This window comes from Crocodylus siamensis, chromosome 1, assembly GCF_052110815.1.
Source record: "Crocodylus siamensis isolate JL-2025a chromosome 1, ASM5211081v1, whole genome shotgun sequence".
Classification (NCBI taxonomy): Eukaryota; Metazoa; Chordata; order Crocodylia; family Crocodylidae; genus Crocodylus; species Crocodylus siamensis.
The window spans coordinates 150,787,409-150,808,997 of record NC_143395.1 but is presented as its reverse complement, the minus strand read 5'-3'; the positions used below and the strand labels follow the sequence as shown (position 1 = coordinate 150,808,997).

General features: G+C 37.0%; 1 protein-coding gene across 1 annotated transcript in view; it reads left to right on the top strand.

Annotated features, from left to right (window-relative positions):
- Positions 1–21,589, top strand: part of STRN (striatin) — a 91,753-nt gene that overhangs the window by 34,676 nt on the left and 35,488 nt on the right. The window contains 4 exon segments of the mRNA XM_090045353.1: positions 1,479–1,646; positions 10,068–10,203; positions 14,779–14,914; positions 19,890–20,000. Coding sequence (XP_089901479.1) covers positions 1,479–1,646; positions 10,068–10,203; positions 14,779–14,914; positions 19,890–20,000 — 551 coding nt within the window.

Here is a 21,589-nt window from a genome sequence, read left to right as displayed (position 1 = left end):
TTCCATCTGATTTTTCTTTCCTGAAAAGTTAGTGTAAGCGCTTAACCTTCTCTGGAAGGGCTGTTACAGCACAGAAAGTTTTTTAGAAGTGTTGGTAAGTTTCACAGTTTAAAACAAACTGTTTCTGGTGGGTGTTATAGGAAGGTTAATAGGGAAAAGAGGTTAGAGAAATCTTAACATTTATTTTTCCCTTAAAATATTTAGCAAAAATTCAAGAGATAAGATTATTCCTTCTAGAACCATGTGAAATAAGAACAACTTTTACCTTTCAGATTTTTTTCACATGTTTACATATTTTTTTTCTAATTTTGACTAACTTTTAACACATCCATGAAACAATCTTACTTGGTCCATGTCTGAGTCCATCTGTTATATATCGGTGGTATGCAAGTGTGTAAAGCCCAGATCTTAGTGCTACTCACACACCTCCTAGACACCTAAGTTAGTAAATGCAATTATTTTTCATGCTACATAGTTGGACTTAGTTCATCGTGCATGCTCAGAAGCAGTTTCCTATGGGCAGGTATATGTTGAACTCCATTTATGTCCTATTGCCATCCAGTTATATCTGGGAAAATACACATTCTGTGTTAAATCCCCAAATCTGTTGTCAAAGGAGATACAACGTGTATTTTAAACTCATTTTACAGATTTGGGGCTGAGAGATTAAGGGATTTGTACAGGGCTGTGCCACATATCCATATATCTTACTTAGTTACACTGTAAGGTACCTGTCTACCCTGTCTTCTGCATGACTTCAGATTAACTTGACTGCCTATCTGCATATCCATATCAGCCAGCTTTACACTTCAGACAGTCTGACTCCAAGGCTCAATGAACCTTTTAGGCCTTAGCTGTCACCCTTTATGTAAATGAGCGAAATTCACATTCTGCATGGTTGTTCCAGTTTAACAAAACAGTTGGGTACTCTACTAAATGTGTATATACGTATTTGATCATAAAACTGGTTGTTTGTACTGGCATAACTAGTCAAAGAGTAGAAAATTGTCACAGTAGGTATGTACAGGCTTTGTGTAAAGGTTATCTAGGAGGCAGATTTTAAGTTAGATTTTTTTTTTATTTTACTTTAGATGTTCATGAAATTCCTATAAAAACAAAATAGCTATACGGTGTATGAAATGGTTTGGGATTTTTTTAATTAAAAATCATTTACAGTTTATTCATAGTTCTTTTTCCATCTATCTTGGTAAATGCAATGAATAACGTATTGTATAACCTCTGACTACTAGGCTCTTTGATTTTTTCTCAGTGACTGTACAGGCTGGTACTGCAAGAAACGATTCCCTCTGCAGCTGGTACAAGACAATTTATTATAATGTTTCATTAGCACAGCACCATACTTCGCTAAGCTTTGTACCGGAGAGGAGTTTAGGGAGTATCTTTTATATAAAGATTTAAAAAGTCATATAGATTACACAGATCTGCATGAAAGTCTAGCATGAGTTCTACTCCTACAGGTATCTACAGGAAGTGGGTTACACGGATACAATACTGGATGTGAAGTCAAAACGTGTGCGAGCTTTGTTGGGCCTTTCAAATGATGCCTCAGACAGAGAAAATAACAAAAACCAAGAGCCAATGGTAAATGGCACAGAGGCCCAGATTAAAGAAAACGTAATGATTGGGTAAGTTCTGGACATGACAAATGTTACCTTTTAATGTGTGTGTAAATTATTTGTTTGTGAAAGATTTTATTCGCATGAAAGATTTTTATGACTCTTCTTTCTAGATTCCAAACTGACTGAATATTTCTAGCCAACTTAATTATTAAATAGTTAGGTATTAACGTGGAAGCCCCACTTTAATTATTGAAAATTTCCATAAAGAAGCAATTTATTATTTAAGTGACACTACAGGAAATTAAGCCTTCTGACTTTAAGGTTATGTTCTTTAAATGCTGAAAGGAATATGTCAATTACTGGGCCAACAGAATTTTCCTTTGGCTTGCTAATACTCTCAAAATTGTACTATAGTCTTCAATATTCTGGTATAAGATGCCGTATATGAGGACTAAATAATCTGTATAAGGTGAAGGATTTTACAGCATCTGGAAATGTTTTTAATATGCATAACTGGCTTCCAACTTTTATAAATACTCAACTTTGCTGCTGACATTTATGTTAATAAATATGTGAGAATGCAGGTAAAATCTACATGTAGCTTCCACATGTGCGTGCTTGTCACTTTCTTGATATCTCTGATACCACCACAAAGATGGCAGACAGAATAAAATAAAGTTTATGCTTCATTTATTAAATTGTTTTCCTCTTTCTAGAAGAAACTTATTACAATTAAAATGTTTCTGAATGCTTGCTTTTAGACATTCCAGCAAAATTAGTTTGTGGCTGCTGATTTTAAATACAATAGTTTATGAAGTGCTAGATTTAAAAAAAAAAGTCTGAGTTTTACTTCAGAAGGCAGCACCATTGCCAACACGGGGTTTAATTTATGATTTTGCCTCTTGTTTCAAAAGCAAGTACGGTTTAAAAATAGCAGACTGCAGTCCCCACTATATTCCAAGGCACAATGTTGCTTTGTGACGCTTCCTAATCTGAAGAGAATTCATTACAGTAATCAGAGCCAGTAAAGCAGCTGGTCTGTGTTTAGGGAGATTACCCAATGGACATGAGCTAATTATATACTTCACGTTAGGTTGTGAGATGGGAAATTTTGGTGTGTAACCTCTGTTATACACCCTTTCAGGCTGGAAGGAGATGGTATCTATCTTGGGTAAAAAATGGGAGAAGCTTGTCCTTTTTACAGTCAGAGTGAGAATTCCTATGTGTACGTGTTGTCGTTTTTCTTTTTCTTTTTTAATTGAAGATGGCTAGAGAGAGTGAGGTTATGTGATGGCTGTTTTGCATCGGAATGGAATAGTCAGCAAATTTGTGGAGACCTGTTAAGGCTGAGAGGCGATGAGCCTTGGAGCTAACGACAGATAATTTGTCTGGGCTCCTTCATCAAATAAGTTCTGACCTCCTTCTAATGGTTATGCATATTGTGGTGTAATACTTCTTCCATGAGCTTTTGTTTTAGGTAGTGCTAGATCTGATATAAATAAAGTTGACATTTTAGATTTGCAGGCTGATTCTGGATGTGGGTGCTCAGTAATACCATGTTTGGCTGAATATTGTCATTCTACAAGATTTGCCATTGCAGTTTGATGTTAATGCATGTCCTCTTTGAGGAACTTTTTGTTCCTGGCTCACTTGTGATGCAGAAAATGTTTAGCTGAGCACCTGAATGTTTGATATGTACAGTATACAACTAAACTTTCTGGTTCAGCTGGTCTCTACATCCTAAGTTTTTGCAGTAGAGGAATTTCTAAGTGGAGTTTTCTGACATTTTTTCAATATTGTCTCAGTGCTCACAGTTTATCATGCATCTCTTGATCTTAGTTCAAACTGGCTGGCTTGTGTTTCTTTGGAAGCAAGGGAAGTCTGGTTTTTACTGAAAGTTTGAGGAGAATTTTTTGCTGAGATGAGTGAAAAATTGGTCTTCTGTGTTGTGAATATTTTGGATACTTGTAGTTCAGCCACCATCCTGTGCATATTGGTGCAGGAGGTATTCCACATCTCCAGGCAAAAGGCTGCTCATGCCTTTTGGACTAGTGAATGCTGCAGAATTTTGTAATTCCTGACTGGCGCTATATGATATCTCGCCTTCTACCTCCTTCTAGCCACATTATCATTTGCTTACAACGCTGAATCAGGTTGGAGACCAGACAACAATGAGGGGAGTAGGTTTGTCATAAGTTGGCTGAGGTGTTCCTGCGCCAGATAAGGTGTTACCCTTTGCTTAATCCATGTGGATTGTAGGGCCTATTTGCTTTTGCAACCTCTACTAGAGCACCTGAGCCAAGTAGGTGCTGGAGATTCAGGACAAACAGGATGTGCCAATTCCAGTCCAAATGCTTGCTCAGCCTTTAAAGACTTAAAACTGCCAATCCCACACCCAAGCAGTACAGCCTCTAAAGAAGTGTAAATTGTAATATGCCTAAACTTTAGGCAGACGTGGGATGAATTTAAATGCCTATCCCACGGTGCACTGGCCCATAGGGAGGATCAGAGCACTCAGAGAGATGTCTTATTAGTCCCAAACTATTTGCTACCCCCAAAAGTGGGGAATTGATTCAGCTGTTGTTTCCTTCCCACTTCCACAGTATATGGAGTGTGGATGGAGAATGTTAAAGCCAGAATGAACTTGAGCTGGGAGGCACCAGGAGCAGCACTGAACAAGAGGGCATGCCATCATTGCAATAGTAGAGGAAGAGGAATGGTGCTGTGGCAAACTAAGAACAAATGAAAATGGCTAGAAGAACAGGCAAGCAATTAAGGGAAACCAGGAAAGAAAAATCTTGTGGGTGGAGAATAAGGGAAGGAGGAAGAGAGACAAACTGGTAGGTACACTTAAAAAAATGGAGGGAGTTGCCCCTCTCTTGTTGTGCCATATCTTGCCATACTTGCATTAAAGACCTAGCATTCTGACATTCAGCACCATAGTACTGGCTCTAAGTACTTGCCTTTCCTTAGAGATCGAGGAGCAGCTGGGAATTCTTGGGACTCTTGATAGGAGGCAGATGTCCAGCTTGCCCATGTGGGTGGGGAGCAATAAGCAGCACTTCTACTGCAGTGTTAATACGAAGATAGTTGCTTGCTGCTTTTTTACTTTAAAATGCTTAACTCGATCCATCAGGTTCTCAGTACTTCAGAAAGCTGTAATGCTGGCTCGTTTCATCTTCCTAACCACATGAAGTTGGATTTCCAAGAATGTTGTGGTCTACAAAGCCATTTTCTCTAAGCTCAATAATCATTTTGTCCCTTTTTCTGACAATAATGCCAGTTTCAAAAACTAAAATTAAGTTAAACCTGCTCTTTCTTAGTTAAAGCAACTTGATGGCTGTGTATTAGTAACCACTGCGCATATAGCCAGGTACCTGTATTTTGACACATTTGTATCTGCTAATGTACAGAACCTCATGAAAACTTTAACATTCAAGAGCACCATGTGGATTTGGAGTGTTCCTGGAAGATTTTGATTCCATAGATGAAAACATTATTTTGGTCACTTGACATTTGATTTAATCCTCTTCCTACTTGTCTCATGGTATTTTAAAGGGGATCTATATTCACTTTCGTCAGATCAAGTCACTTGCATTACAAAAGATAAGTACCGCTCCTTGGCATGAATGAATTCAGAAATAAATACTAAAAATTAACTTTCTAATAATGTAAAATTCCAAAATGCCTGCAATAGGCAGACAAGGTTATTTGGGTAAATGTGATGTCTTTATTAGACCAACTGAAAAGTTGGTGTGGGAAAGCCTGCAGTGAGAGGAATGGGTGCTTTTTTCTCCATTAAATGATCTATGTTGTAAACACAAATGAATGAAAACTGTCTCAACGAAATACAACATGATCTTATGTGACAAGAAAGAATTTTTAATTTAATGCATTAACCCCTTTTTTTTTTAATTGGTTCCTTCCTTTAATTGAGTCCTGGTCAGTCTATATTAATCTCGGAGGTATTTATTTGACATGGACAGAAACAGACATCATAATGGAACAAAATGGAAAAAGGAATAAAATATATATTACCAAATAACTTATTATGGTTAGGACTTGATAAGGGGACTCAGAGATTAGAAGCTGTAGTTAAATGACCAGTGAAAGTTCATTCCAACAGTTTAACATGTTTTTTAATTAAAGTTAAAAAAAAAAAAATAAGAAAAATTTAAGGCCAATTGGCATATACTCAGTCTTTCTTTAAAAACTAACTAATCCTTTTATTGTACTATGTTTGATTTCTCTTGCATTTCTTGCACATAAGAAAAGAAACCTCAGTTAAAAAATGTAATGGGTTATGCTCCTACTTCTTATCAAGCTTATAATGAAACAATTATTAAGACTTTAATTTCTAGAGTAAAACAAATCATTCCAATGAAGACTTAAGCAAGTGACCATCATTCTAGTTCAAAAACAGATTACCTGAATAACTCTCATGCATCCGTAAATCCTTTTGGCACTTACACATTTAATCAAACTGCTCTGTGCATACTGGCTTATGGACGTATGTAGTGTTGTGCATCTCCTTGCTTATAAAATGGTTTAAAAAAGAAATTAAACCTTTCAAATTTTGGTACTACTGATCTGCAAAAGAAAATAATTCCCAAATAGTGTGTGTATATTAGACATGCATAATGAATTAAAAATTGGAAATCTAGTTGAGTTTTAAAAATCACTTCTTTCCCTTCCCCCCTCTTCCTTCCCCTTCTTTATTTATCCTTGGCTGTCTCTTGCCTTGCCCTAAGCAGGGCTACAAAATAAAGTAGGTATTCACAGCAGATGCATTTATGCATGGCTTCTACAAGGAACACTGTTGCCCTTGTTCCTTATAGCTGATCTCTAAATAATAATTAAAGAAAAAGCAACACCTTGCCATGAGACACTTATTCCTTGAAGCCAAGCCCCGTTTCCATTAATCCAATGGGAAGTGGAGTCAGTGATAGCAGCTTCTCTTTAGAAGACCCTGGTAGAGAACTATGGCTTAAGGCTTGCAGCTTGTTCTTGGAAACCTCACACAAGTCTCTTATGGGCTTGGAGGAAGAAGCAGAAAGACATGAAATAGGGGTGAGGAAGGCAGGGAAGATGAGACGTTAATAAGGAAGTAACTTTTTGTAAGTTACTCCAAGCATTCTAGTGGGTTGTTTCTTACAAAGTTTGTTTGATTTGTTGTGATGCAGTGATCTAACTAGTCAAACAGCCTTATCTTTGCATGTATGCTTGGGACATTACATTGTATAGTCTGAAAGTCTCTTCAGTTGGTAAACTTGCAAATTGCATCCAAACCATTTTGTAAGTGTTACTTCCTGGTTTTAGTGTGCATTGCCTGTTTCTTGCATACTGTGTGCTAATTCAAAACAAAACTTTCAAAAAGATTGTGAATACTGTCTGGCCTGTCTAATGTTGTTTTTACCTTGCACATAACTGCGTATGGTGATTACATGTTTTATTTATTTCCATATATTCAGTTAAGCTGCATATACGTGGCCTGGATCTCATTGTGTGGTTATAAGAATTTTAATACTATGAGAAGACAGTATTAGATATAATGGTCTCAGCCCAGTTTTTAATAGTAAATGAGGACTGAGTCCACAGATATGGTTTGGGAGACTGTACCAGGTCACTGGTATCAGGTATAGTTTGTTAGCACATGCTCCTTCCTTCCTGGGTCATGTCATGAAATGTTTCTAGTGCTCTAAAGAAGCCTTCTGTTTTGATCCCCTAGAAATACATATTTTTTTGGTTAGGTTAAAGTGAACCCTTTCTTTAATAGAATTATGTTGTGGATTTCCTTTCTTCTTCTGTAATTTTATCAATAAAATCTGATTTTAAGATGACCTGTCTTTTGGTATTGGATACTAATTGTTAGATTAGTTGCTCGCAACCGAACACTTCATAGTCTTCCTCCCCACCACGAAAAGAAACTGATGGCTTTTTGTCACATTGGGTGTCAAGAGAAGTTTATAATCTCCTTCCCCAAAATTAGTACAGGAAGCCTTCCAAGAGCTAGGGTGGGCAAATAGAAATACAAATAAATGGAAAAATCTGAGGTGTTATTACAAAGACAATATTTATCTTCAACATCCATTTAAGCTATTTGAATTTAAATTTATTATATATTATGGAATCATATTAGAGAAGCAAAGGGAAGTATCTGCAGTATGCGGTCTCAGTAGCATCACTTATTAACGTGCAGAAGTGAGTTTCCCTATATTTTCCATGTTTTGCACAGTTCAAACCTGGATCTATGTAGCCTCTAAAATTTTAGACCTTGAGAGCCTTTTTGTGTTGGTAACTTTTTGAGTTACTTTCTGAACTGAAAGGATCCTAAACCAATTAATTTTTTTTCTTTAATCTGGAACCATATAATTTTATACAGCAGCTTGACGCAGGAAATGAAGGTTTAGCTGACTAGTGTGGTGATATTCTGTAAGGCTAAGTGCAGGCTTTTAAATGCTATGCTATGTATGGAGTACTGAGAGGTCAGAATTAAGGAGATGGTAAAATTGTCTATTAGCCTAAGTAGGATTTAAGCATGTTCTAAATCTGAAATTATTAAAACAGCATATGAAACACAACTCAGAAGAAATCTTTCAGGTTGGTCATATCTGCAGTAGATCCAGGAGGCAACCTGGCTCTGAAGGAGACAAGTATTGCTGCAATACTAGGCCATGGTATAATTTTAAAGGAAAAAAGTCAGCAAAAGTAGTTGGAAGACATGGCCCCACCCGGGCCTCATATTTACTTTTTTGCCATAGTGCAGCAGTTCCTTACTCCTTTTGGCTACCTCTGTCATTCTTTTGCATCAACTTTGCATCTTTCTCAGGACTGTACTTCACACATCAACCTCAGCTTTCAATTTCTGGTTTCATTTTTGCAACTACTTACAACTTCTTTTCTGCCTAGTATTCTAGTATAACAGGTAAGGGGTTTTTTGTGGGTTTCTTTTTTGTGTAAATTACAAGTGATTTCAGGTACTCCTGTCAATTTCTTGGCTTTTACAATCGCCTATTTAGATTAAATGACCTTTTTTCCTGTTGCTATATGAAAGATCCATACCAACAGTAAAGTATAATCCTGTGACTGTAAAAGTTACTGTCCTTAAAGTGTTATCAAGTGCACAAAGGCACAGTATTTTTCTCAAAAATGCTAACTGAAATATAGGCAGACAGGGTTCTTTGGGTGAATCTGATACCTTTTATTAGACGAACTTAAATAGTTGGAAAAAATTTTAAGCAAGTTTTCAGGTTTAAAAACCTTTTGTCAGGCTGAGGAAGTCTCTGCTGTCGGTGTGTACTCATCCAGGAAGAGCACACGCCAGCTGCAGACTTCCTCAGCCTGACAAAGGGTTTTTAAACCCAAAAGCTTGCTTAAAATTTTTTTTCCAACTATTTAAGTTGGTCTAATAAAAGATATTAGATTCACCCAAAGAACCTTGTCAGCCTATGTCCTCAGACCAACGCGACTACAACCTACACCCCTGTAACTGAAATATATTATTAGTAACAGTAGGATTTTTTTTTTATTGTGATTACCAATGGAGAGAGAACCTTGGGTATTATTAGCTGTAGGAGTTGCAGGCAGATTGCCTGATAGTTTAACATTTAGGTTTCATGTTTTCTTCCTCTGCAGAATGTGTGTCATTTGTCTCTACCTGTTCTTTTGCTTTTCTACCAAAATCTTTGGAGTTCTGTCCCAGTACGAGTCTGTCAGAAGTCTGTCTGACTTTGTTTCAGGTTCTTGTTCCGTGTAGGGCTCATAAATTGGTTGCATTTATTCCTTTATTATCGCTTTAACTGTATGCTTACCAACATTACTTTGTCTGCTTGGATTCTTCTTCAGCTGTTGGCATAGCAACCCTTATGGTTCCTGCTTCAGAGACGCTTGGAATTTCTGCTAAAACTGAAAAGGCAACTTTTGTAAAAGATATATTATACAGAATTAAACATTTGTTTTCCATTAAATGTATTTTACAGGAACAAATTCAACACTTTTCAAATGTTCCTGATTGACAGGCCTGGAGCCTGGCATATCTTGTTCCCTAGTAAGATGGAAGGACATAAATAACAGAGTGAAGTCTTACTGTACCCCCTTGTGTATGTGAAGTTAGATTAGTATCCTTGGCTTATTCTACCCTGGTCCTCTCTGCTGCAGTTGCCAGCAAAGTGTGCTTGTTTGAAACTGGTTTGTCATCTGCATCTTTGTCAGATGGAAGCTACTTTAAAATACATCAAAAACTGAAGCAGCTGAGTTGGGAATTGCAGCTAAGCATGGTATAATTAGAGGGTGTAATAAAATAACCTACAGTTAATATTACATTGTTTTGCCCACAAACATAATTGTATATAATCATTGTCCAATTTTACCAACTGACTTATTTTTATCCTGTGGGTTCTTGGGCACTAAAAAGCAAAACACATGAATGCAAGAAAGATTTTGTAGATGATCATTATTCTTTTTTTGTTGTTGTTTTCTTGTTACCAGAAAACCAGAATTGACAGACTCTGCCTCTCTGTTAGAGACTTTCAAGTTTCTTGAAAATGCAGCAGCAGAATTCAGTGATGAAGAAGAGGAAGAAGACATTGAAGGAAGAGAGAAAACAATTATTGATACCTCAACGGTAGGTCAAAAAATCCAACTGAAAAACTTGTGGTGGACTGATAAGAGCTTAATGTGATCCCTTACAGATGCACATTTGCATGATGTACATCCCCAAATGTGTGTGTATCTGCAAATCATTAAATGAGCTCACATCTGACTGTCTAGTTGGTAATATGAGAAGAGGGGCATAACAAATGCATTCCATTTATTTATCCCTAATGGTAAGCTTGCTTCCTTGAAATGTGAAAATTGTCCCTAACACACAAATTCAGCTCCACCATTTGTTTGTTGCATGTATGGCTCTTAGAGTGAGAGGACAAAATACTTTATAAAACAGGAGAATGAACAAGAAAACAAAACAAATTGAAGGAGAAGTTTGAGCATCAGCATAAAACAGAACCCATCAAACCAATATCCCAGCCTACCTTTGGTTGCTAAATGCAACCAGAATCTTACAGTGTATCTGAAAGATGTCCAGGTTCAGGCTCTGGTGGACCTCAAGAAAGAGGGATTTGTAGAGTTAAGGAGCAACTGGTGAAAATAATTTCCCACATCTTCTCATCAAGCAGAATTACTGCATTGATGGCACTTGCAAGGAATTGCTCTTGGCTCTCTTCAGAGATCACAATGGGACATAAGGGAGAAGCTGGTACTCTTAGATATGTAGGGTCCAGACTGATTAGGGCCTTATGAGTCAAAACCAGCACCTTGAATTTTACTTGAAAAACTTTTGGTGTCCAGTGCAGACTCTGGAGCATATGAAGTTGTCCTCCTGGCAACCCAACCCTGTCAAAAGGGAGATCTCACTGTATTCTGCACCAGCTGCATCTTCCAGATAGTCTTCAAGGACAGTCCCATGTAGAGCGTGTTGCATGGATGTTTATTGCCAGATCTGAATCTAGAAAAAAAAAGGATCACGGTCTTCTCACCCCGTGAGAAGACTTAGCACTAATGCCACCTAAACTTCCATCCAGGTGCAGCAGAGGATACAGGGGCACTCCAAGACTGCAAATGTGAGTGACAAGGGGAAGCTGAATCCCCTCTCTGAAAGGTGCTCAATCTCTTGCCAAGTTGTGCAGTTTTGACTGAAACTGAAACCATCCACATCCAATGCCCAAGTGTATCTAGACACTGGGAAAAGACTGAGACTGTGGGGCCTGGGTCAGATGAGGAAGAAAAGCAGAGCTGGGTGTCATCAGCATACTGATGGCACCTCCCTCCAAATCTCTGCATAGTCTTGCCCAGCAGCTTTATATATGCATTGAACAGAAAGGGTGACACAGTGGAGCCCTGGGGGACTCCAAAGTGACTCCATTACTAACTTCCAGGACCTTCCTGCTAAGAAAAAACATAATCACTTTAGAGTTGTTCTGTGAATACCCACCAGATCATGTAAAGATTTTATTAACACCTCCTAGTCAACTTGAGGCAGGTGAGTAGTACTTACTCATTTAAAGTCAGCTGTGTAAGCATGCTCAGAAAGATCTGAGAAGGCACACTACTCAGTATAGATTCCTGAAGTATTGGTTGCAAAAACAATTGTAAACCATGGCAAAAATCAAAATGAGTGACTGTGAGGGGAGGGAGACTCGGGTCCTTTTCCTCCTCAGCCAGAGTGGTATTTGAACCGACATCTTCTACTTTCCATGAGCTTCATAGATTTCATAGACATTAGGGCTGGAAGGGACCTTGGAAGATCATCGAGTCCAGCCCCCTGCCCCAGGGGCAGAAAGTCAGCTGGGGTCACCCGATCCCAGCAGTATTAACGTCCAATTGACTCTTAAAAGAATCCAGAGTAGGTGCTTGCACCCTCTGGCGGCACTCTGTTCCGGGCCTTGGGGGCTCGGACTGTAAAGAAGTTCTTCCTTACATCCAGCCTGAAATGGTCTTGGAGAAGTTTGTAACATTTCAACCTGGTCTTCCCATGGGGCGCTCTGGTGAACAGGCATTCCCCCCGATCCTGATGCACACCCCTTGTATACTTATAGGCAGCCACCAGGTCCCCCCTGTGCCTGCGTTTTTGCAGGCTGAAGAGTCCCATAGCTCTCAGCCTCTCATCATAAGGCCTGTTTTCCTGACCTCTCATCATGCACATGGCTCTCCTCTGGACTCTCAAGCTTCTCCACATCCATTTTAAATTGTGGAGCCCAGAATTAGATACAGTAGTCCAGCTGCAGCCTCACCAAGACCAAGTACAGTGGGAGGATGACATCCTGGGATTTGCTAGAGAAGCATCTAAGCCAGAGTTTTGCTCGATTTGCCGGCTGCAACATCATATTGGTGGCTCATATTCATCTTGTGGTCAATCATGACCCCACCCAAGTCCCTTTCAGCCATGGGCATAGCACTGCCGAGCCTATAAGCATGCTGCAGGTTTTTCTTCCCAATGTGGAATACCTTGCATTTTTCGATGTTGAAGGCCATCAGGTTTTTGTCCGCCTATTTTCTGAGCCTGTCAAGGTCGGCCAGGGGTTAACTAAACTAGAGTCAAAAGCTCCCTCAGCCCCTGCTCCCTCTGAGCACTGGCTCAGTGGGTAGTTCAGAGGGATGTACATGTGGAGAGGAAGCCAGTGGGAGACTGGCTCAGTGAGATGGATACTGCACTACAAGGGGGAGGCTTCTGTCTTCTGGCCCCAGCTCATTTTCCCCAGTAGTGTTTCTGCATTTTACATTTAATAATCATTGCATAAAATGGATAGACAGCTGGTGCGTGTGGGGGAGGTGGTATTAAAACGACCACACTGTTTAATGCAATCTTTAGCCTTGTTTTGAAGTTAAACATTTTAATTTTTCTGATTTTTATATTGGGAACATATTTGATTCTGAATATATTTTAATATATATTCAATATAATATATTTTAATATAGTATAAATTGCCTTAAAGCTATAATACTCATGTGCAGGAAAAAAAGATTTTTGCTGCATCCCAAAACTGAGTTACTGCATTTCATTCTGAGCTGTGTATGCAGCATATTTGAAAAAAAGTATTACAAAAATAACAACACTTTGGTGGGGGGAGGGTTGCCTGGTTCATTCTCTTTTTGTTTTTTGAAATAACTAACCTTTCCAGTTAACATTGCCACCTTGATGGTGTCACAAGCAATCAGATAAAAATCCAAGGTGCATAGAATTAATGCATTTTTTTGTTTGGGCCAAAAAAATCATATTTACCTGATTTATTTTTTTAATCTAAAATATATTTAAAAATTGTAGTTGAGTCATGATAGAGCCATCATTAATTTTTGGAAACAGATAACTGTATAAATGAGGTTTGCTGTTTTTTTTTGTTTTGTTTCTTCTTAAGAAATGCTTTTACAGAGGATCTTTGTCAAACTTGTTGCCACTAACCCATGGCCTATGAGGTAATGTCTGCGACTTCTGGGTAAAATCAGCTTTAATACAGTTTATTCACTGTGCAAGCCAAGGAAACAAGGTTTAAGTTGAATGTTTAGTCTTCTTCTAGATCTTAGAATTGATTCTGTCTTAGGAACTGTGAAGAAGTCTTCTAGCCAGATTAGAATAAACAGAAATGTCTCTCCATGAGCTAGAGAGTGCAGGCCTCTATGTTGAATTTATGATGGCTTTTAATAAGGTCTTAAGTGAAATTGGTAATATTGAACATCTTTTTTTTTTCCATTGAAATAGATTTGTTAATGTAGTTTTAGTGGCATCTGAGGCACACGTCAGCTAAACAACTGTAATTTAACCAGTCAGTTTTCTTGCTTTAGAAGTTCAAAATGCTTATCATATAAGTTTAGCAAGTTATCAAGCTAGTATTTGAAGTGATCAAGGAACACTCAACATGTAGAGGTAACAGTCGTTAAATCTCGGCTATTAGACACAGCCAAATGATTTTGCCCAGCAAAGAAGAATTAGAGCAATAAGAATTCCGTGATCACCTCATGCACTCATCTCTGGTATTTCAATTTTAGCTGTATTGCCCCCGCGGACATGAAATTAAATATCAGAAATAGTATTTCCAGAGATGTAATCAGATTTAGACCAGTCACTGAGGGTATGACCAAACCTAGATATTACCTGCTTTAAAAGGGAAGGGGTGGTTTCATTACAGCTGTATCACCAGGATCATGCAGGCATAGTCATTTCATGTTAACATCCTTTGTGATCCTTTGGTATCAGTACAGTTGTTACATCTGTCTGTGCCATGATACTTGCTGCTTAGCCTTTTGTAAAGGTTCAACTTTATGAACTTTTCTTGAAACAAAACTAAGAACTCTGCAGTCTTCTGGACTTAAATTGTGTGCATGTTTGTGTAAATTAATTGTAATCTGCGCTCTTGTAAATTGCTTGTATAACCTTTTCTTTTGAAAGGTTGAGTATTAACTACCTTGAAGCAGAAAGATTGTTATAAGGCAGAATTTTCAATTTGACTTAAAATTTGAACACTAAAGTATGTGTGTTGTATCCACTTTGCCCTACCCAAAATATTAACCTATGTGTTGATAGATAGTAAGTAAAAACAGAGAAAAAATATATCTATTAGAGTTCTGTGTATGAGTAAGGAAGATGGGCATTTTAAAGTTAGATAGATGATAGATTTTTAGTTTAATTTCCTTCTTTGTTTCTTTTTAGATTGTGAGGAAAAGAGTGCTGTCTGATAGCAGTGAAGATCGAGATACAGAAGAAGCTTTGAAAGAATTTGATTTCTTGGTTACATCAGATGAAGGAGATGGAGAATCCAGAAGTTCAGGAGATGGAACAGACTGGGGTAAGGAAATTTTAATGGATTGCACAGGGAAAAAAGAGGATTAAGCATACAAACTGCTATTTTGCCAGGATTTTGTCCAAAACAATCCTACTCTAGCTTCTTGTAAGGCAGACTGAGACTCTTTAAAAAGCTTATTTTATTATTACCTTTCTATATCCAGCTTTTATGCAGAGGTTCTTAGAAGCTCACTTTTTGAGTTGTGTTGTCTATTTTAGATATTGTAAATTCAGTTTGAATATTTGCATGTGGAGCTTCGATATATTTTTTTCAATCTATTCAGACTCCATAGATGGAGTATGATAAAACAACATATATAATAAATCAATATATTGTGGACAAGAACATGAGAGGCACTGAAACTTCTCCTTTCTTCATCTTTCATGGAGAAAGCAATGCGAGTCATAACGACTTAGTTTTATTGTATTCAGTGTACAAATAGGCAGCTGAAGCTGTACATCTCATGGCCCAACCCATTTTTATAGATGCCATTTCACTGAGGCTTCCAGGGTTACGATTGGACATCATTTTTCAATGTCATAATATTGATTCCCTGGGGAGCTAGACACCATAGATGTTTAACAGGATAAAATGCATAACATCACAGTACATTTAAATACAGCTACAGGAATTCCCTTAGGTCTGTATATTTAAAAGTTGCTGCTTTGCCAAAAATAGTTGCCTTGAAAGCCATCCTGGAAGTTGCTTGTTGTTATAATCATAACTTTATCTTTTCTGCTTTTAGATTTTACTGTAACTGCCATTTGTTTCACTGAAATGTAATTAGCTAGCATTTGTCAGTAGGAGCCTTATTTTGAGACATTATTTTAATGCCTCAAACACCTTTGCCACCTTTTTTGTCTTCCATTGGGAACAGCCCAATACATATTTTTAAAAGTCTGCTAAAAAACAAAAGAAAATGAAAAATGTCATGGGTATCTTGTAATATAGTAATTGAATAGTAATCAATTTTTGTGCAGCAATAAAACTAAGGCATATTTTATAGCCATAGGTTTTCAATCCTTTTGAAATTTAATTCGCAGAAGATTTTTTCAGCTTATTTATATCACAGCCCGTAATTAGTTATAATGGCCTATCTACATAAACTTTTTCCTGGATCTGCCATTTTTAATCCTTTAGTTGTTCATGTATGTAAATTTGATTTAAATGAAACTCGAAATTTAAATTTAATATCTAAATACTTAGTATATTGGAAGCAGAAGGATATAGATATAAATGTTGTTTAAAAATGGACTTCTAGCTTTGATATACATTTTTGTAACCAATTTTAAGTAGTTTTAATAATAATAATGTGTTAAACAGCTACGATTGATTGCCATAACTGGTCACTTTTTGAAGACTCTTAAAAGTAGCCAGTGAACAGTATGCAAATTATATAACGTTTTACATACTAGTTTAAGATGATTTGTAAGATTTGATTGAATATGACACGCAGTACATGCAAGAGATACTCAAGTGCATAGTACCAGAGGTGTGCTATAGAGAATTCATGCCTAAAATAATTTACTGACAATTTTGCCAACTATGTCCTACATGTTTAAGCATTTTTGCCTGAGGAGAGCAAAGACTTCATTTCTAATCTGGAGAAGAAAAGTACAGTCAGCTAAAACTTCTCTCTCTAACTTCAAAATACTAGTCCATTTCCAGTCCATTTCCACCAAACACAGAAATGCCAACTCACCTTGGCTCATTGCATTTCATCATTTGTACATGTTAACAATATCTACTTTAAGCATTCAAAACAGATATTTATTCTGTCTACTCTGCATTCTTTCAACTGTCGTTTTTATTGCTTGTATTAAGTAAAAGATAACTATATAACCCTTAATTCTAGCCTGTCCAGTAACATCAAGTAGATTGGGCTTAATTTATTCATCTAATTTAAATAGTAAAGCTGCTGTATCCTTTTTTTCTTTTGTTTTCTCATGTTCTTTTTGTGTATAATGTCCTTGTTTCTATTTAAAATCTCTCCCTTTATGTTGTCTCCTCAACTCAGTTATTTTTTTTTCAAATGGTGATCAAACCTTGGCACTTCTCCCAATTGTGATTTTGATTAAGTATTTAATTGCATTATTTATTAACAGCTGCGGCATCTTCATTGCCATTCTCTTTGATATTAATCTCTGCTCCCTGACCAGTTTTGTACCCACCCAAGGCTTGCTTATTGAAAGAGAGAAACTAAGTTAATTTTTGACATTCTTCTAATTAATTTTGTTGCCTATTCAGACAGATCAGCCTTTTCTGTTTCACTTCTCACTTAGTGACCCTGTTTTGACATTTGCTCCGTCATGTCACCACCCTTATTCTTTGTGTTAAAGCCTTTTTTCAGAATACCTCCATTTATCTTCTTGTGTTGTTCACTTTTAGCTTTTCTCTGGGTGCATCAACACTTGTGCTGTACTGCAGAGTAATTAGCTCCACAGTAAAGCATCACTGTCTGCACATGCACTGTTATTAGTAATTAATTAACTCCGCTGTAAGATAGAATTGCCGGGGTAGTACTTATCTTACGGCAGAGTAAGTAACTGCACTGACACACGCATATAGATTGTGACGGGTTGGCTGGGGTTTGAGGGTGCTAAAGTGTGAGGGCTGCCTGCCACCTAGTCACACAGCTCTGCAGGTTTTGCACTTTCATGCCCCAGCTAGCTCCTCTGATACTGCCATCTGCCAGCCAAAGGCTGCTCTGCTCAGGCTCAAATTGCTGCCATCTCAGGTGCACATGTAGACTGCACACGGGAGTATTTGACTGGGTAAAACAGCTCTGAAATTTATTGCACATATAGACTGTGTCTCTTTCCTATCCACTTACCACCTCATTTCCTTCTGAGTATTACTATCCCTATATTCTCACAAATGTTTTGTATGCCCTAATGCCAAAATAACATCTGTCTTAGCCCTAGCCCTTTTGTGCAAACTACCCTCTCCTTCTATCTCTGCTAGTTATTACAATTCTGGGGATATTTCTTGCCTTCTGCCCCCAGAAAAATATGCAGATTTGCTGACAATGGAGAAGAGACATACTCTACAGAGAGCTGATATGCATTCCTTTCCCCTGAAGCATGTATGGGGAACAGTTTATGTATAAAATCTATTATCTGTGGACAGATCAAAAGGATATGACAACCTTGTGGACATTCCAGCACAAAAGATCCATTAAGAGAATAAGTTCTTGCTTTGAATTTTTTTAATAAAAAGGTGTAGTTTACTCATGTGCAAAGTAAATTGGTTTTCTTTTTTAGATTTAAATGTCAGATTTTTTGAAACAACAGAAGTTATCTTTTGTGTAAAGAAATTCTCTAAATATGCATTCTCAGTGTGTAGATTATGCGAGATATACCCTTTAAATCAATGATTCCCAAACTCTTGACAGGTTGCGTACCACCAATTTAAAATGATACAACTTCAAGTGCTACCAGCAAATGTTTCAGTTCAGCCTTTAAGTACCACCAGCAAATTTTTGTCATATAAAGTTATGATAAATCTGTTAGTGCATACCACTGAAAGGTTGTCTGTGTACCCCAGTGATACCTGTACCACAGATTGGGAACTACTGCTTAAATGACAGACCACTCATAGCCAAGTGATCTGGTATGAACCATTAGCAAAATATGTATTTTTTTTTAAAGGCATGGGATCATTTTGCCTGTTTTCAAAAATTGGGTGTTAGGGGTACGGAACAAATTTTAAATATTATGGAAGAAATTGTAATGAAGAAGGTCTGGTCTTCAAATAATAGCGCTTTTTTTTTTTTTTTATCAACAAGTAAACAGCTGGAATGGTCATAAAATAAAACTAATTTAAAATAAATATGTAAATGGAGGAACTGTACTGCACATGGCTCTCAGCTGTATGTAACAGTCAGCAGTTGTGGTCCATTCTTTCAGCGTGCTGGAAGAAATATGCTTAATATGTTACATACAACCTTTCATTATGATTTTCAAAGCATGTAACACATATTGGTAAGTAGTATTTTTCCCCTGTCTTGCAACAGGGGTATCTGAGTATCTGTGGCTTAGTTCATGTGTCAACACAATTTAAGAGAGCTTTGTATAAGAGTCAGCCTTCCTAACTGAGTCTCATGTTCAGATCACTGGACATTCTGGGTCTGTCTGTGTGGCACAATGCAGGGTCATTTTCAAGATGCCTCCAGCTAACTTTGTTCATGCTGGTGTATCATATTGGAGTCTAAAAGCACAAGGCAACAGCATGCAGAAATACCTAAGCCCTATTCTCAGAAGTTTATTTGCTTGCAAGTGCAGTGTCATACTAACATCAGTCTCCTACTCAAATTCTGGAGCTAGTGTATACAGAAGTAGCTTGGATGTATAGGCATGCTGCTGCCTTCACTGTAGTTTCCTTTATTTTTCTGAGACTGATAACTCAAAGTTTGCCTGTCATTTGTTAATTGTCATATTTTTTTTACGTTAAGACTTTTTTTTGAATGCTTGGTGAAATGTAATTTTAAGTGGTTGAACAAAGTAACATGAACTTACTTTTTAATATAAATGATAGCATATGACTAGGATTATCAATATGAAATCCAGACACAGCACCCAGCCTTTGAATGTTGGTTTAGTTAAGAAATATAATTGCTACTTATGGATACAGTATTTTTCTCTGGTAAAAAATATATAAAAGCAGAATAGACATTCCATGCATGTAACTGAAAATAAATAAATCTCCAAGCAGGTGTTGCTTAAGTTCAGAGTGCTGCTTTCTTTGGTAGAGCGATTAGGCATGTGAAATTGAATCTCAAAATTATTGTCATCTTAAAAAATTCTGGACAAAAAAATTGCAGTGTGAATAACAATTTTATAGCATTCACAATCAGTGCTATTTCTGTGCATCTTGAAAGGAAGGCTTAAAAAATTGACAACAGCTGCTACCTCCTTCAGTGAAAAATACTTAGTGACATTATTGAAAAAGGATGTTTCATTTGTTTCACTTTGTTTAGAAAAGGAAGACCAGTGCCTCATGCCTGAAGCCTGGAATGTGGACCAGGGAGTAATAACCAAACTCAAGGAACAATACAAAAAGGAGCGCAAGGGGAAAAAAGGGGTGAAGAGTAAGTGGAAAACATTGCACCTTAAAATCATAAATCCCACATCTTTCACACCCCTAATTCTATCTTTCTTTCAATGTTTTCCTGAAACTACTTACTCTTTTACTTTGCTGCTCCTGACTGCTTTCCTGTTGTTCATCAATTTTCAGGGGTTGAAATTAACGATAGTCAATCCAGTTGCCTGAGAAAGTAGAAAGATGTTGCCTGGGATATAATTTTTCCAGTCTAGTGTTGACTAAATTCGAAAGGACTTGTGCTGGGCTTGGATTGTGCACATCTAACATTTAAATGGATACTTTACTGTCACTGTATGTCTTAATTAGGAAAACATAGAAGCTTTATTTAGTTTGGTTGGGTCACCAGTTTCGGAGTCTGGTAAATAATTTTTTCAAAACCCAATACAACATTTCTAGTATCTCGTTAGCTGGTTTTGGGAGTGGAGGAAGACAGCTGTGGTAGGAAAAAAAGGAGGAAGTTAATTTCTACCCCTGTTTTACTTAGTAATCACAACATGAAAGTCATGCTGCTGTATCTTGTTATGCAGGGCTCGAAATGGAAAATAAATCTTATTGACAGCCTATTTGTCACAGGGCATATTGACCAATTATCATTTTATCTGTAGACTTAACAATTAAGTGTCGTATTTGATTAAGATCAAATAGCTGATCAGCATCTGAAATACAGTTTCTAGCCCTGTGTGTCATACTTCTGTCACCTCTCTTGAAATGCAAATCCATTTTGTAAATCCTGTTTTCTAAAACAACATAAGCATCAAAGCTTTTCAGAATCAAGTTAAATGTTTAAAATTGTAAATTGCCACTATTTCCAACCTACAGCTGTGTTGAGAATTTTGGGGGAATAATTTGGGGAAAACTGAAGTATAAAAAAAGTTGTACCTTATTCAATGAGCAATTTGAAGACTGTTTCATTACTCCTCCCTTTGTGGGAAGATGCTTATTAGTGTAAAGGAACTGTCAATTCTAATACATGTTTGCAGAGTCATGCAAACAGCAGCTCCTCTCCATCACATTATTCTAGTTGCCTCATTTTGTTGTTTTGCAATTAATAAATGCTAATTGTGGTTAGTAACTACCCGGTCATTGCTAGTTCTGAGATTGTAGTACAGGATAAACTAACCAAATCAGTACTTACCAGAATAAGAATCTATTTAAAATATGAATGACTTTTGAGAGAACTGCATGTCCTTCAGTTTGGACTAGTTAAGTACTTTTGACTTATCTAAAGAAAATGCAAGCCTGGTAAGAAACTAAGCATCACAAAGTTTTTCTCAACAAACTATTTTTTACATTTAAAATAGAGTTATAATATACCACATGAGTTCACAGAAAATTAGTTCAGTGACTTTATCTGTGAAATTAAAATTCATGTATATGATACCTAGTATAAATATAGGATAAATATTTAACTTTCTAAAAAAAAAATTAAGAAATCAAAATGAGTACCTTTCTCTCAAGCAGTTGAGTGCATTTATTTTAATTTATCAAATTGTATTAACTGATCATTAATTTAGGCACAGACGCATCAACTTTTTTTTTGCATGTTTAATGAGCAAAGTGCCTGATGAAAGATGG